This window comes from Anabrus simplex, chromosome 13, assembly GCF_040414725.1.
Source record: "Anabrus simplex isolate iqAnaSimp1 chromosome 13, ASM4041472v1, whole genome shotgun sequence".
NCBI classification, from domain to species: domain Eukaryota; kingdom Metazoa; phylum Arthropoda; class Insecta; order Orthoptera; family Tettigoniidae; genus Anabrus; species Anabrus simplex.
The window spans coordinates 99,094,093-99,108,308 of NC_090277.1; the positions used below are offsets into that span (position 1 = coordinate 99,094,093).

At 37.0% G+C, this 14,216-nt stretch overlaps 1 protein-coding gene across 3 annotated transcripts in view; it reads right to left on the reverse strand.

Annotated features, from left to right (window-relative positions):
• Positions 1 to 365: 365 nt before the first annotated feature.
• Positions 366 to 14,216, reverse strand: part of LOC136885119 (uncharacterized) — an 81,557-nt gene continuing 67,706 nt past the window's right edge. For all 3 annotated transcript variants that reach the window (XM_068229975.1, XM_068229976.1, XM_068229974.1), the window contains 2 exons: positions 4,466 to 4,615; positions 366 to 788 (listed from right to left, as the gene is read on the reverse strand). In XM_068229975.1, coding sequence (XP_068086076.1) covers positions 519 to 788; positions 4,466 to 4,615 — 420 coding nt within the window. In that variant the 3' untranslated portion in view covers positions 366 to 518. The remainder of the gene's footprint in view (positions 789 to 4,465; positions 4,616 to 14,216) is intronic.

The window sequence follows — 14,216 nt, forward strand, 5'->3', positions numbered from 1 at the left end:
AGACATTTTATGGAATTATCCATCACTAAGGGTATATACAGTCGGATTTTGCCGTGTCAGTGATGTATAAAATTAGTATGTAGCTGTCTTACTTCAAAGTCCAATTGAGATTTATGAAAAAAATTCCATTTGTAAAAAATAAATTTTAAGAAAAGCAAAATTTGATTCGTATTTTGAGACCCAATAGTCTAATTTTACTTCTGCTCAAACTGTTTTGTTAACATTTGGACTTCTCTGTTTTAAACTACATCTCATTCATTTTGATATCTTAAAAATGAGAACATTATAGATGGAGGATGAATGTCAAAAAATGATTCATGCAATTTTGTGCCACAACTTCCTGTACCTATGTACAGAAGGATGAATTCTTCGTCAGAAAGCAATGAAGCTATTTTTATTCTTTGGTTTCCAAGCACGTTATAAGCAGGATGAACTAGCATACTGAAGGGTTTTCTAAACACGGGCTTGTGCAGATCCCATCAAGATACACGTAAGTTCACGTTATACGTAATTACGCTTTATCGATATTTCCATACTTCACTATGAGTACGGGGCATTGTTACCACTTGGCACCTTCGGAGTTTTTTCTTTCGGACCAGATCTTTCAAGATATATTTCCAGTCCTCTATAAATCTCTTAAATATTTTGTGAACTCCCCATTCAGTAAACAGTCTAACCTGACTGTCATCATCATTCATCCAAGTTGTGGGGAGTATGCTGGCTGCAGGTTTCAAAAGAGGAGGGACTATACCCTTGTTCAGTAACATGATCTCCACGTCACACAGCATCTGAAACAGGCAGGAACAGTGTCATCGTCAAATGCAGAACAAAATAGAATATATTTATTTATCATCTACAGGATGTTCCAATTACAGATGATGTAATAGAAAATTAAATAAAAAATTGAATTAAATTAAATAAAAAATAAATTAAATAATATACATATATATACAAATAGATATAAATCTTCACATGTTTTCTACAGTTTATTTACATAATTTACTAAATGATCACGTTCCATCCTTGAGAAGAACTTTACGAATTGCAATGGAAGGGTGGTGAAAAATGTCGAGTGACCCTTCCAGCTGATTTATTGTCCTAAGGGCTTGCATGAGCCAAGAATTTTCATGAGCAACCGTCCTACATTTGGGCAGGTGGAATGTACATTTCTGCCTTGTTCGTCTGCTTGGAACATGAAGTGGGACCGACCCCAGTATAGCCGGACAGTCCACTTCACTTTCCAAGCAAAAGTTTGGTCATAAATTTAATAACAGTTGACAAAAATCACCTGAAAAGACAACTTTAAAAAAAATAATTTAAATGGCAAGTTGTAAAACCTGCCCTGGTATGTAGCACCTGTAAAATTTAAATTAATATTGGGAAACTGATATATTTTGGAATAAATTAAGAAATTACATTAGAACAACTATTTCACTTTTTTTGCCAGTCAGTGAAGTTACTCACCAGTCCCAAAAAACAGATCAAAATACCTAACATGAAGGGGAATACACTTCATCGTCATTTTGTAATTTGAAGCATCCGTGGCAGTGGACTGAGCACAACTGTTGGGAGCAATATATGCGCCCTGGACCCAGTTCTCCCCAGTCTTCATGGATTATGGAGACTGCAGCGATTACGAATAAGTATGGCTCCCTGACACTTCTGGTGTCTTGTGGAGTCCATGCCATGCCACATCGCCACCATCAGCAGGGCGAAAGGGGCTGCTACACGCTACTAGCCAGGTATCTCTAATTCAATTGTTCGTCAGTGTAGAACTGATCAACGATATCATCTTAAATTGAGATAAGAGTTTCCATCTATTCGATACTTTATTTGCCCTGCATTATGCAGGACTAACACATATTATTTTAGGACCTGTTTCATCTTCAACTAATCTATATATTAAAGCAGTTACTAAACCAGATTTGGCAAATCTGTCCGTCTGTTCTACTGGACCAGTTTCTTTAATTTTTGTTTTATTCTCTCTGGAATTACCTGCAGTAAATCATGAGACATTGATAGGTCTCCAAGTTCAGCCAGCTTTGAGTAATCATAAAATCAAATCGTTAAATAATCGCTCCAATATTTGCAGGTGAAGGCTTACCCTAACCCGCAATACATCCTGTACATAGCAGGTTACTAAGCGACTAACACTTTCATTACTATTCTGATATATTGTTTGCGAATTCATCCTTAGTAATATCATTGCATGCAGCCATGTTCATTTTTTTTTTTTTTGCTATTTGATTTACGTCGCACCGACACAGATAGATCTTATGGCAACGATGCGACAAGAATGGGAAGGAAGCGGCCGTGGCCTCAATTAAGGTACAGCCCCAGCATTTGCCTGGTGTGAAAATGGGAAACCACAGAAATCCCTCTTCAGGGCTGCCGACAGTGGGGTTCAAACCCACTATCTCCCAGATGCGAGCTCACAGCTGCGCGTCCCTGACTCGCCCGGTATGTTCGATTGTTACGTGTCAAGCCAGAGAGTATACACTTCCTCTGATCACGGAAGAATACTATTCCCTGCTAGATATTCTTTGATTCTCTGATCTTTTCCAGCTTCCAAATATATCCAACAGGTGGCAGAGCGTTCCTAATAACTTACATGCTGCTGAGAGAAAAAAGTCTACATACAAACAGACCCCTATCATGACATGAGCCTTAGACATTATCTGGGAACACCTACTGAAGGATAACTTAGGTACACGAGAAAGGGTGAAGGCCATGTATCTTAAAAAAGTTCCCTGCCTGGCAAAAAATAAATAAATAAATAAATAAATAAAATTTTAAAAAATTTCCTTCAAGACTAACCTATGAGCTCACAAGACAGCAAGAAAGAAGTGTCAGAGAAGACCAAACTTCATATAGATGAGACTTTGCTCCCGCGCAGAGACATGGACTACAGGAAAGAAGCACGACAGCAAAATAACAAGCTCAGAAATGAAATACCTACATCGAGTTGTCACCAAGACTAGGAGAGAGAGAATACGGAAGAAAGCTGTAAGAGAAGCTCTGGGGGTGACTGAAAAGAAGTCATTCAAATAGTTTGGTAACCTGATCCGTATGAATGCTGAAAGAAAATCTAACGAGTGTTCCGTGCTAGACATGCGGAACCAGAAGAAAGGGACGTTAACGAATGAATTTGGATCAGTGGTTGGTGAAATTGTGAGGTCCATGGAAAAGATCCAAATGAACTAAGGCAACTGGCAGAACAGAGTACCAAAAATGATTGGAAGGCCCAAATCTAAGAGGCAAAAGGGAGCGGTGTAGAAGAAGTTATTATTTTATATCCTGCTCGTTCCGCATGATCGATATTCCAAATAGTAATAATATGCACCAAAAAAAAAAAAAAAAAGAAATTGTTTTGGTGCATTGTATCCATGTAGTTTTGATCTTGAAGATATGTAAATTTGTTTAGAACTAAGAAAGTCTGCCTCTGTGGTGTAGAGGTTAATGCAGTTAGCTGCTACCTAACAGGTCTGGGCTCGATTCCCGGCCCTGCCACGAAATTTGAAAAGTGGTACGAGGACTGGAATGGGGTCCACTTAGCCTTGGCAGGTGAAATGAGTAGAGGGGGCTTGATTCCTGCCTCAGCCATCCTCAAAGATGTTTTCCATGATCTTTCACTTGTTCTCCAGGCAAATGCCGGCCACAGCTGCTCCCTTCCCTCTTCCTCGTCTATCGCGTTTGATCTCCCCATTCCCACACAAGGCTCCTGTTCAGCAAAGCAGATGGGGCTGCCTGGGTGAAGTACTGGTCCTCCTGCACTGCTGTATCCTCGATCAAATGTCTCACACTCCAGGACACTGTCCTTGAGGCAGTAGGGATGAGATCCCTCGCTGAGTCCAGGGGAAAAGCGAACTCTGGAGAATAAACAATTAAAATAAATAAAATAAAATTAAGAAAAGTGAAATGGTGTACAGCTTTTAGTACCAGGAGTTCCGAGGACAAATAGGTGACCTGCGCATTGTGATGGGGATGAAATGATGATGAAGATGACACATACACCCAATCCCCATGCCAGCAGAATGAACCAATTATGGTTAAAACTCCCAACTCTGCCAGGAATCGAGCTCGGGACCTCTGTGATCAAAGGCCAGCACGTTAGCCATGGAGCCAGACAGAATTAAGAAATAAAATATCAACAATAAAATTCTAAATCCATACTGACTTCCAACAATACCTATCACATGTTACATATTCCATGTCAAAACTTGTAGTCAAAATGCCAACTCAGCCTCATTCAATTTTTTTCCCCCCCCTCCTAGATTGAGTTTCGTAACAAAGAATATACCAACTTTATTATCAATTTTTAAATATTTGTAGGATGATTTAAAGTCCAAGTTTTAAGACTCTGTCTCACCTTAAATTAAGAACAGTGTTACTTCACTGAAATTGGTTGAGTATGGTCTGATCATTTTCCTTTTCATATATCAAACAAGAATGAAAGCTCACTTACCGTCTTGATTACAGAGATGATGGAATTGATGATAAACTCTCTATGTTCCTGTAAGTGAGTATCATCCAGCGGATCATAAGTCTTCATAGACTCATAGGTAACAGAAAAGTTATGAAGGGATTCGAAGAGAACAGGAAGAATTTTCCTCATCTGAAATTTAAAAAAAATTAAACATCCAAAATGAAAATTTATTGAAGACTTACAGAATGTAACACCATGTCTTTAAGTATAAGCCATAAAAGCATCAATGGCAACACCATAAGTCTCAGTGATATTATTGAGAGCTTACAAATATTTTAACCAAGTTGAAAAAACAGCAACTTCAAAAATAGGTCAGTTGATGTAAAATTTTTCAAAAACTTAATGAACTCTAGTGATTGTGATAGCATTCAAAATGTTTTTGACTTGTGCTACGACTGGGTAATAATAATGCCGTGTGGCCTCCGAAGAGGCCTGATGCGTGTCTTTCGAGTTGATGCCATACAGGTGACCTCTGCATCTATGAGGATGGGTCACTATCTATGATGAAATGAAATGGCGTATGGCTTTTAGTGCCGAAAGTGTCTGAAGACAAGTTCGGCTCACCAAATGCAGGTCTTTTGATTTGACTCCCGTAGGCGACCTGCGCGTCGTGATGAGGATGAAATTATGATGAAGACAGCACACACACCCAACCCCCCAGCCTTCGGAATTAACCAGTGAAGGTTAAAATCCCCGATCCAGCCGGGAATCAAACCCGGGACCCGCTGGACCACAGGCCAGCTCACTATCCATTTAGCCATGGAGCTGGACACGACTGGGTAACTAAATGGAAACTGAAACTTAATGCTGAAAAATGTCGATCTGGCTAAATGAACGTGCGTTTTACCCACCAGTATTGCCAACTTAGCGGATTTTCCACTAAATTTGGCGGAATTAGAAGACTGTCAGCGAAGAAATATATCATTTAGTGGACAGTGTATTTTTTGGCGGATTTCTAGATTTATAGCGGAATTCAGTGTTTTATCCATTTTATGTTTTTTAAAAAAAATTGTACTCCAGTCTATCTCCGAGCTATTCCGTATTTTTTGTCAGGAGCTAGCGGTCAGATGAGGAAAACATGTTATTTGGATTTGATGTTATGAGATCATGGTGTCATAAATTTGTAATGCGTGAGGAATGGGTACTTATCTCTTAGTTGACGAATGACGACAGATAATGAAACTGAGAGAGTGTAGCATTTATATTTATGCTATGAAGGAAGACCGTTTAATGAACTGGCTAGTTCTGCGTTTGGCCCTTGAGGTAGGGGATTCGCCTAGTTTGCACCTGGCAGTAAAACGCTTACAAGTTTTACCTCGCCGGCTCACAGACAGGTGGTTAATCCCAGTCTCGCAGGCAGGTGGTTAATCCCAGGGAAACTCACAGATCAGGTGAGTGCAGACATTTACTTTTATTATTATTATTATTATTATTATTATTATTGCTCATTATTTGAGATCTGATTCCTTGCGGAATTTTAGCGGATTTTTAGTAGTATTTAGCGGATCTTGAAAATATAAGTTGGCACACTGTTACCCACAGGTATGAAATAAATGGCAGTCCACTGAAGGCTGCTACTCAGGTCAAAATTCTTGGAATAATTCATGATATCAAACTAAACTTCTCTTTTCTAATAGATAAAATGAAATCCCATGCCACGAGGTCTCTTGGTCTTTTGTTCAGGTTGACTGAAATTTGTAACTTAATCATCATCATCAATGTCCCATTCCAGTCGCCCAGGTGTGGTTAACAAGCCTCCTCCACTCCTTTCTGTCTTTCCACATTTCCTGCTCCTGTAAGTGAAAATCATCCAGCTGTTAATAAGTCTTCATAGACTCATAGGTAACAGAAAAGTTATGAAGGGATTCAAAGAGAACATCCAATCCAGCTTCTTGAATGTCCTTCCAAATCTGATCCATCCACCTTCTTCTCGGTCTTCCAACTGATCTCTTTCCCATAACTTCCCTTTCCAATTCCCTTCTTGCTACCCGTTCCTTTCCCATTCTTTTTACTTGTCCGAACCATCTCAGTCTTGCTTTCTGTATGTTCTGAACTAACAGTTCTATATTTAGCTCTTCTCTGATTTTAATGTTTTGAATTCTATCTCTTCTTGTCTTTTTAACTGATGTTCTTAAACATGTCATTTCAGCTGCTTGGATGTTACTACCTTGTCTCTTATTAGTTACCAGCGTTTCTGGTCCGTATGTCACGATTGGTATGAAATACTGTTTATATAATGTTGTACCTTTACTTAGTCTCTTATTAATTTCACGATTGAATTCATTACTTCCATTAATAATGCTACCCAGATATGTAAACTGTTCTACATTCTCTAACCGTTCTCTGCCTATGTTCACTTGGCTTCTCTTTTTCTCTTTTCCACAGTTTTATTTTTATTATTACTAATTACCATTCCAAACTCCTTCAGATTTTCATTCAAAATGTTCAGTCTCCTTTGTACTTCCTTTTCTCCCTTTCCCCAAATCACCACATCATCTGCAAATACTAAAGCATTCACTTCATCACTACTGATACTCTGTTTTACATGTTTTATGATTTCATCCATCAATATAATAAACAATGATGGCAACAGTGCACTTCCTTGCTTGCGACCTTTTTTTTGTATAAAATGTTTCAGTTTAATAATTAATTTCGTGTGGCTATTTCTAGCCGAGTGCAGCCCTTGTAAGGCAGACCCTCCGGTTAGGGTGGGCGGCATCTGCCATGTACGTAACTGCGTGTTATTGTGGTGGAGGATAGTGTTGTGTGGTGTGTGAGTTGCAGGGATGTTGAGGACAGCACAAACACCCAGCCCCCAGGCCATCGGAATTAACCAGTGAAGGTTAAAATCCCCGACCCGGCCGGGAATCGAACCCGGGACCCTCTGAATTGAAGGCCAGTACGCTGACCATTCAGCCAACGAGTCGGACAATGTTTCAGTCACCACTCCCCACTTGTACACTGCTTTTACTCTCATGATACAACGTTTTTACCTTGGTAATTAATGATTTTGGTGCATTCCTTTTCAGTAGGCATTCCCATACATGTTTTCTCTTAACTGTATCATAAGCTTTTTCCAAATCCAAAAATACGAAGATGATTTTTTTGTTCCTATCTAGATGTTTTTCATTATCGTTTGCACTGTAATTATCAAGTACATTGTTGATCTATTCGGTCTAAAACCATATTTTTCTTCCTCTAACCATGTTTCTATTATATCCCCTCAGTCTTTTGTCTATGACTTTCTCCATTATTTTTAACCCATGTGATAATTTTCTATAATTTTCACATTTCTTCCTATTTCCTATTGTAACTTAAATGATCTTAAATTATATTCTCTTCTTATGTTCTTCCTATCATTGGTTTCTGCTCCCCCATATGGTCATCAGCTGCCCCAACAAATTTCAATAAAATTAACCACATATTCTCATTCTTTGCATACATTGTGAAAGCTCATAACGTTCGCTGACCTGAGACAATATTGTAACAAGCAAATTCTGTCTTGGAAATTCTAAGTTCCCGAGGAGGGAATTAGATATTTTTCCACCAATAGAACATGTCAATAACATACCAGATTTAATGTTTTTCAGGGGTTTCTCTATTAACCAGCGTTTCATTTTAGGACTGACACTAGACTCATCAGAGTGGGACGCTGGGGTGTATGCAGGTGAATTTATTCAAATAGTTTTATTTCGTTCTCCCCGTGAGGGGAGCGGGCCACCAGTCCAACAAAGGGACTCTTTGGCCGATTACATATACAATAATTTGTTGTGAAATGTTTTATGTGAGTGTGTGCTAATAGCACACGTACGAAAGTCAAAAAAAAAAAGTCTTCTTTTGTAGAACACATCAGCAGAAATGAAAGTCTGTTTTTTCAAGTACGAATCACTACAAACTTAACATAAGAACAGTAAACATTGTTTTCATGAAGAGAATGAATATGGAATGAAATGATAAACAAGATTGGATTTTAGATGTACAAGCAATAACATAATATTAATAACCAATTCTTGTGCAAGTGAAAAAGCCAAGTCGTCCTAAGTTCTGAGAGGTCACACATACACTGAACACAAATGTAATCAGAGATGGCGGTGGTATCACCATTAATTCCACTAAATGTGTAAGGTGGCAATAGAAAAATAACCAGAATAAGAACCTCAATCAGAATTGTGCGATCTGCAGTGGACCCCATAAAGAAGATCACATATGATCTACAGCTAGACTAGTAAGTTTATAAGCTCCACGAGCGTATAACAAAGCAATAAAAGCATCTAATTCTTCCAAAGAAATAGACCAATTATTATCCATTGTCTGTCTGCCCTCTGTCGACAGAAGGTTGAAATACATTAACTATTGGAACAGTCAGATACCTACTCTTGGAGACATCGGTAAAATCACATTAGAAACCCTGCTAAATTAACATGTTTCAACTGTTGCTCGTGCAAACAGTGATCAATTATCCATGGTCAAAAACAGGTGATAGTTATATGGAGTGATGTCCGGGCCGTAAAGAGGATGAGGTAAAACTTCCAATCCAAGTGTGTTGATTACCTCCTTGGGCGCTTTTGCCGTATGAGGTCTAGCATTGTCTTGAAGAAAGATCACTCCTTTCCTGTTGACTAGTACTAGTCTAGTGCTGGCTGCTTCTGACGCAGTGTAGCTGCAACCCTTTGTGACTGGGACGAGTACACCTCGGTTCTGAAGGTTTTGCCACACTCTAGGAATTTAAAGTACACAATACCAGTGCTAGCGTACCAAACACAGAGCAGTACCTTCTATTGATGAACATTTTGTTTGGGAACAAATGCAACAGAACCAGGGAACGGCCAAGGATGTTTTCTTTTGCAGGTAATGTATAACACCTATTTCTCATGATGTCAATATCTGGTCCAGGAATGGGGCCTTCTTGTGGTGTGACAGCAATGAAGAGCAAATGGTGAGATGCTGGAGTTTAGTTTCCTCAGTCAAAACAGGAGGAACCCTCTTATTGGACTTCCAAGTCTTCCCACGGTTGTGAAGATGCAATTGAATGGTTTCTTTCAACATTCTAAACCCTTGTACAAGAAAAAATCTCTTTCAATAAATGCTAAACTTCAACATTACTGTTCCGTCATTAAACCTGAAGCGACTTATGCTTGTGAAACACTATTTAAATTGAACACCAAAGCAACAACTGATACACTGCAAAAGGTTGACAGAAGGATACTCAGAACAATCATTAATAACAAACATCAGGTGGATGGACAATGGAGATTATTGCCTAATGCAGTGGTTTATAGGGAAAGTGAATCTATAATAGATACGATGAGAAAAGGGAGAATTGCCTTTTCTGTCATCTTTCTAGATTAAATGATAATAGGATAATAAAACAACTATTTAATTACTTTTGGAAAAGTAAAACAAAAAAATAATTGGTTTAAAGAAGTTCAGAATGATTTAGAAGAGCTGAATATTACAATGAAGCAAATTGAAAATAGAGAAGAAAAAAGGATTCTCAAGAACAAACAAAAAAGATTGTCATTAAAAACTGTTCAACACAAACAATATGTCATATCTGATGAAGAAAGGGCAGCCATGTCAGCCAGAATGAAGAGGTTTTGGGAAAGGAAGAAGATGATGCAAGCTAAATCTTCAGTTAATTCTTTGTTAACATAAATGTATTTGGGTTTGATTTAAGTGCTCCAATGTGGGCGTAAACTATGTAGATAAATAAATAAATAATAAAAACTTTCAAGGTGAGTTTTCAGAATAAGGCAAGAAAAGATGCAGCAACTTTTGTTGAACATTAAAGAACTTTAAATGTTAAGATTAAGATTTGTAGCAATTAATGTTGTAATTGTAATTAATCATAAAGGATCTTAGATAACAAGGAGATTTTGCTGATGAAGTTATTGATTATTTTAACCATGATGGTTCAGTCTTGTCCGTATTGACTTATATTCAATTTCTATGAAACACTTCTCCGCCTTGTCAATACTTTACATTTTATTATAATTATCTTCCAATCTATGTGAAAGGTCTTAGAACTACAGCAGTGTATATAAGGATTTAAGAAAAGGAAAAGTTTTCAAGAAGAGAGCAGAGAGCATTTTAAATTTTAGTATATAATGACTAGGGCTCGGATGTTTAGGAAAAGTCATATTTTTTTCTTTGTCTCTATTTTCTTGTCTGATTGAATTTCAGTGCAAATCAGGTGATTATCGTCACAGTTAAGTGATTTTCATTTGTCATATAAATGCATATTTTGGCTATTTTTTGCCATAAGGTCATCTTTTGAGCTATTTTAGTAGAAATGTCATATTTCAGCGGTTTGGCGACAGCTGTAAGTGTGCGAAATCATCTTCAACTTACCGAATGCCACTAGTGTTTACAAAACTGCTTCTCGGTATCACGCTGTTGATATAAGTCGAATAACCAACCCACTGTACTCGGCAACCCGGTATCCCAGGTAGAGACAGAAATAATGTGGAAAATCCTGTCCCAGCAGTGAGCTAATTACTTCTGGTAATCGCTCACTTTTCTTTGTTCAGATATTAGAAGCTCAACTCCTTTCATTTACACACGCGTTAGTTTACAGTATATCGTATCCCAGCACACATTCCAGTATGCTCAAGGAAAAGTCTTCTATTAGTGTTAAGTTACAAAGCTTTTTTAAGGAATTTGGAGAATAATATTTCTGTACAGACGGTTTAGTCCTATATTGCAAGTTGTGCGAAGTGAAAGTTGTGGCTGAAAAACGTTTTAATGTGCAACAACATTGTAACACGGCGAAACAAAGCAACAATGTCAAACGACAACATTACATAAAATCAGCTTCATGGTCCGTATCGCACTTCAATAGATTCACAATTAAGTATTTAATTTATTTTCCATCTCATCGATACAATGATTGCTTAAGGCAATTTTTAATGGTCAAAAGTGGTACATGTTTCGTATATTATCAACATCTTCAGCCACATAACACTGTTTAGATGAAAAATATATAAAATTGACAAAGTAATGCTTTAGAGGAAGTGTCCTTAAAAGATTGTCAATCTTATGTTAATTTTAAGGACACTTCCTCTAAAGCATTACTTTGTCAATTTTATATATTTTTCATCTAAACAGTGTTATGTGGCTGAAGATGTTGATAATATACGAAACATGTACCACTTTTGACCATTAAAAATTGCCTTAAGCAATCAATATATCGACGAGGTGGAAAATAAATTAAATACTTAATTGTGAATCAAACGACAACATGTCGATAAGAAGAGGCAGCAATTGATGTTCGACAAGGCTGTTACATTTTCAGCGAAGGACAGATGTTCAGATTTTTCAAAGGAACTTTGTGAGATGATGGTGCCTGCAAACATTCCTCTAAACAAGGTGAACAATACCCATTTCAAGAATTTTCTGGAGAAATATACTAAAAAATCTGTTCCTACAGAATCAACACTGCAAAAAAACTATTTATCGCATTGCTATGAAGATACGTTAAATTGAATACAACACAGTGTAGCAGACAATAAGATTTGGATATCTACTGATGCGACGACAATCACTGTAGGTAGATATATAGGAAATGTAATTATTGGAACACTCCGTGCTGATCGCCCTGGGGATATTTGTCTACTAAGCTCAGAAGTTTTAGAGAGAGCAAATCATTCAACGATTGCAATTCTTTTTGATAATGCACTAAAAATTTTGTGGAAGGATGAAATTAAGCTGGAAAACGTTCTTTTCTTTGTTACTGATGCTGCTCCGTGGTGAAAGCTGCTGAAGGCCTCAAGCTGTTTTATCCAAGAATGATTCACATCACTTGCCTTGCGCATGCTCTGCATAGGGTGGCAGAAGAAATTCGTGGACATTTTCCTGAAGTCCATAAATTAATATCTAACGTCAAATTTTCTTTTTTTTTCTTTTTTTAAGCACCACTGCGGGTTGTAACTTTCAAGGAGTTAGCTCCTTCGACGCCATTCTCTCCACAGCCAGTTCTTACTAAGTGGGGGACGTGAGCGATGCTTCAGCGTATTATTGCGTAAACTACTCCACTATCAAAAACATTGTTAACGGCTTCAACAAAGATGGTGCCTCTTCTATCAAGATTGCCCAGGAATTGTTTTTCAACAGTTTGTCAGATAGTTTGGCATATATTAAGTTGAAATTTGGAATTATATCGAGTGCAATTACTCGTTTAGAATCTGCTGGCTTAGAAATTCATGCAAGTATTGACATTGTGAGAAGTGTTGAACTTTCAGTACAACAATCACATGGAATAGTTGGTGACAGTGTAAAACGAAAACTTCAAAATGTGCTTAATCAAAATGATGGTTTTAACCGTGTGTGCAAGATAAATGATGTTCTTAGAGGAGAAGGTACCAGTACACTTCAAAATTAGTGCATACTCGACAGCAGTGATTTAACATTATTTAAATATGCACCAATAACGTCTTGTGATGTAGAAAGGAGCTTCTCTTCTTACAAGAATGTGTTAAGTGATAATCGGAGGTCTTTCGCGCCTGACGCTTTGAAGATGAATCTTCACTTCCACCCGCAGAGAAGAGTTTGCACAACAGGCTCTGACGCCCTACCATAATGTATTGAATGACATGTATTTAATTCGTTTCTTGGCGCTCACTTTAAACTTTAACGCATTTGAATAATGTTAATGAAATCTGGGCTTAAACGTTCCATTTTTAAAAAAAAATAGATTGATTTCTAGTTTTCTCGTATTTCAAACCACCAATGCAGGGAGCAAACATGGACTTTTAAAATGTTGTGTGATCTGATAATCTTAGCGAACTTAGTTCACAAAAGTTTGATAAGTGAATCAAGGATAATAGACAGTGAATAATTGCTGCACATGTATATTCAGAACACTAATATTAAAGTAAGTATAAATAACTTAGTTAACCCATTCCAGTCTGGGCCTTAATATCCCTAACAAACTTTCTGGACTGGACATTTTTAAGGATATTTAAAACATTATATTGCTGTACCTGTAGGAGATATTAGCACGATTCTTTCTTCTTTGTGCTTGTTTGACCATCTAGTTTTGAAAAACACTGTTATGCCAACTATCACTTGAGATTTTAAAATTGTTTATATATTATGCCATTAACCTATTTCGCTAATATAAAATGTGCATTGCAATTACAAAACAACAACAATAATGAGTATGATATAATACTTTTTCAATAATAATAATAATAATAATAATAATAATAATAATAATAATAATAATAATAATAATAATAATAATAATAATAATAATGAAAATGGGAGCTCTTATGAAATATTATTTTAATTGATAAATCTTGTCAAAAGTTACTCAAATGTAAAAATATTGTTCCATTTACCACAAAAGACTTTGGAGAAAGAGAAAAATATCGTCTTCTAAACAGACAACTTTACTAATATGTAGACTATCTTACGAATTCTTGCAAATTTGAAATACGCGGGAACATGCGCTAGGCTGTAAAATGAACTCCAATCATAATGAAATGTAAGAAGTTGTTTTGAATTCATATGTCAATAATATGTTCATTTGTGCATAAACTTATAATATATCATAAAATGTCGAAAATATCACTTTCGTCAAGCACATGTTTGCCGCGAGAAGCCATGTCATAGAGCTCACTGGGTGACAACATCTACTGATGCATGTTGATCGAAAATATCGTAAATTCTCTGTCTTAGACTTATAATACTGCCATCTGCTTAAATACTGCCGTAACTAATACATGAA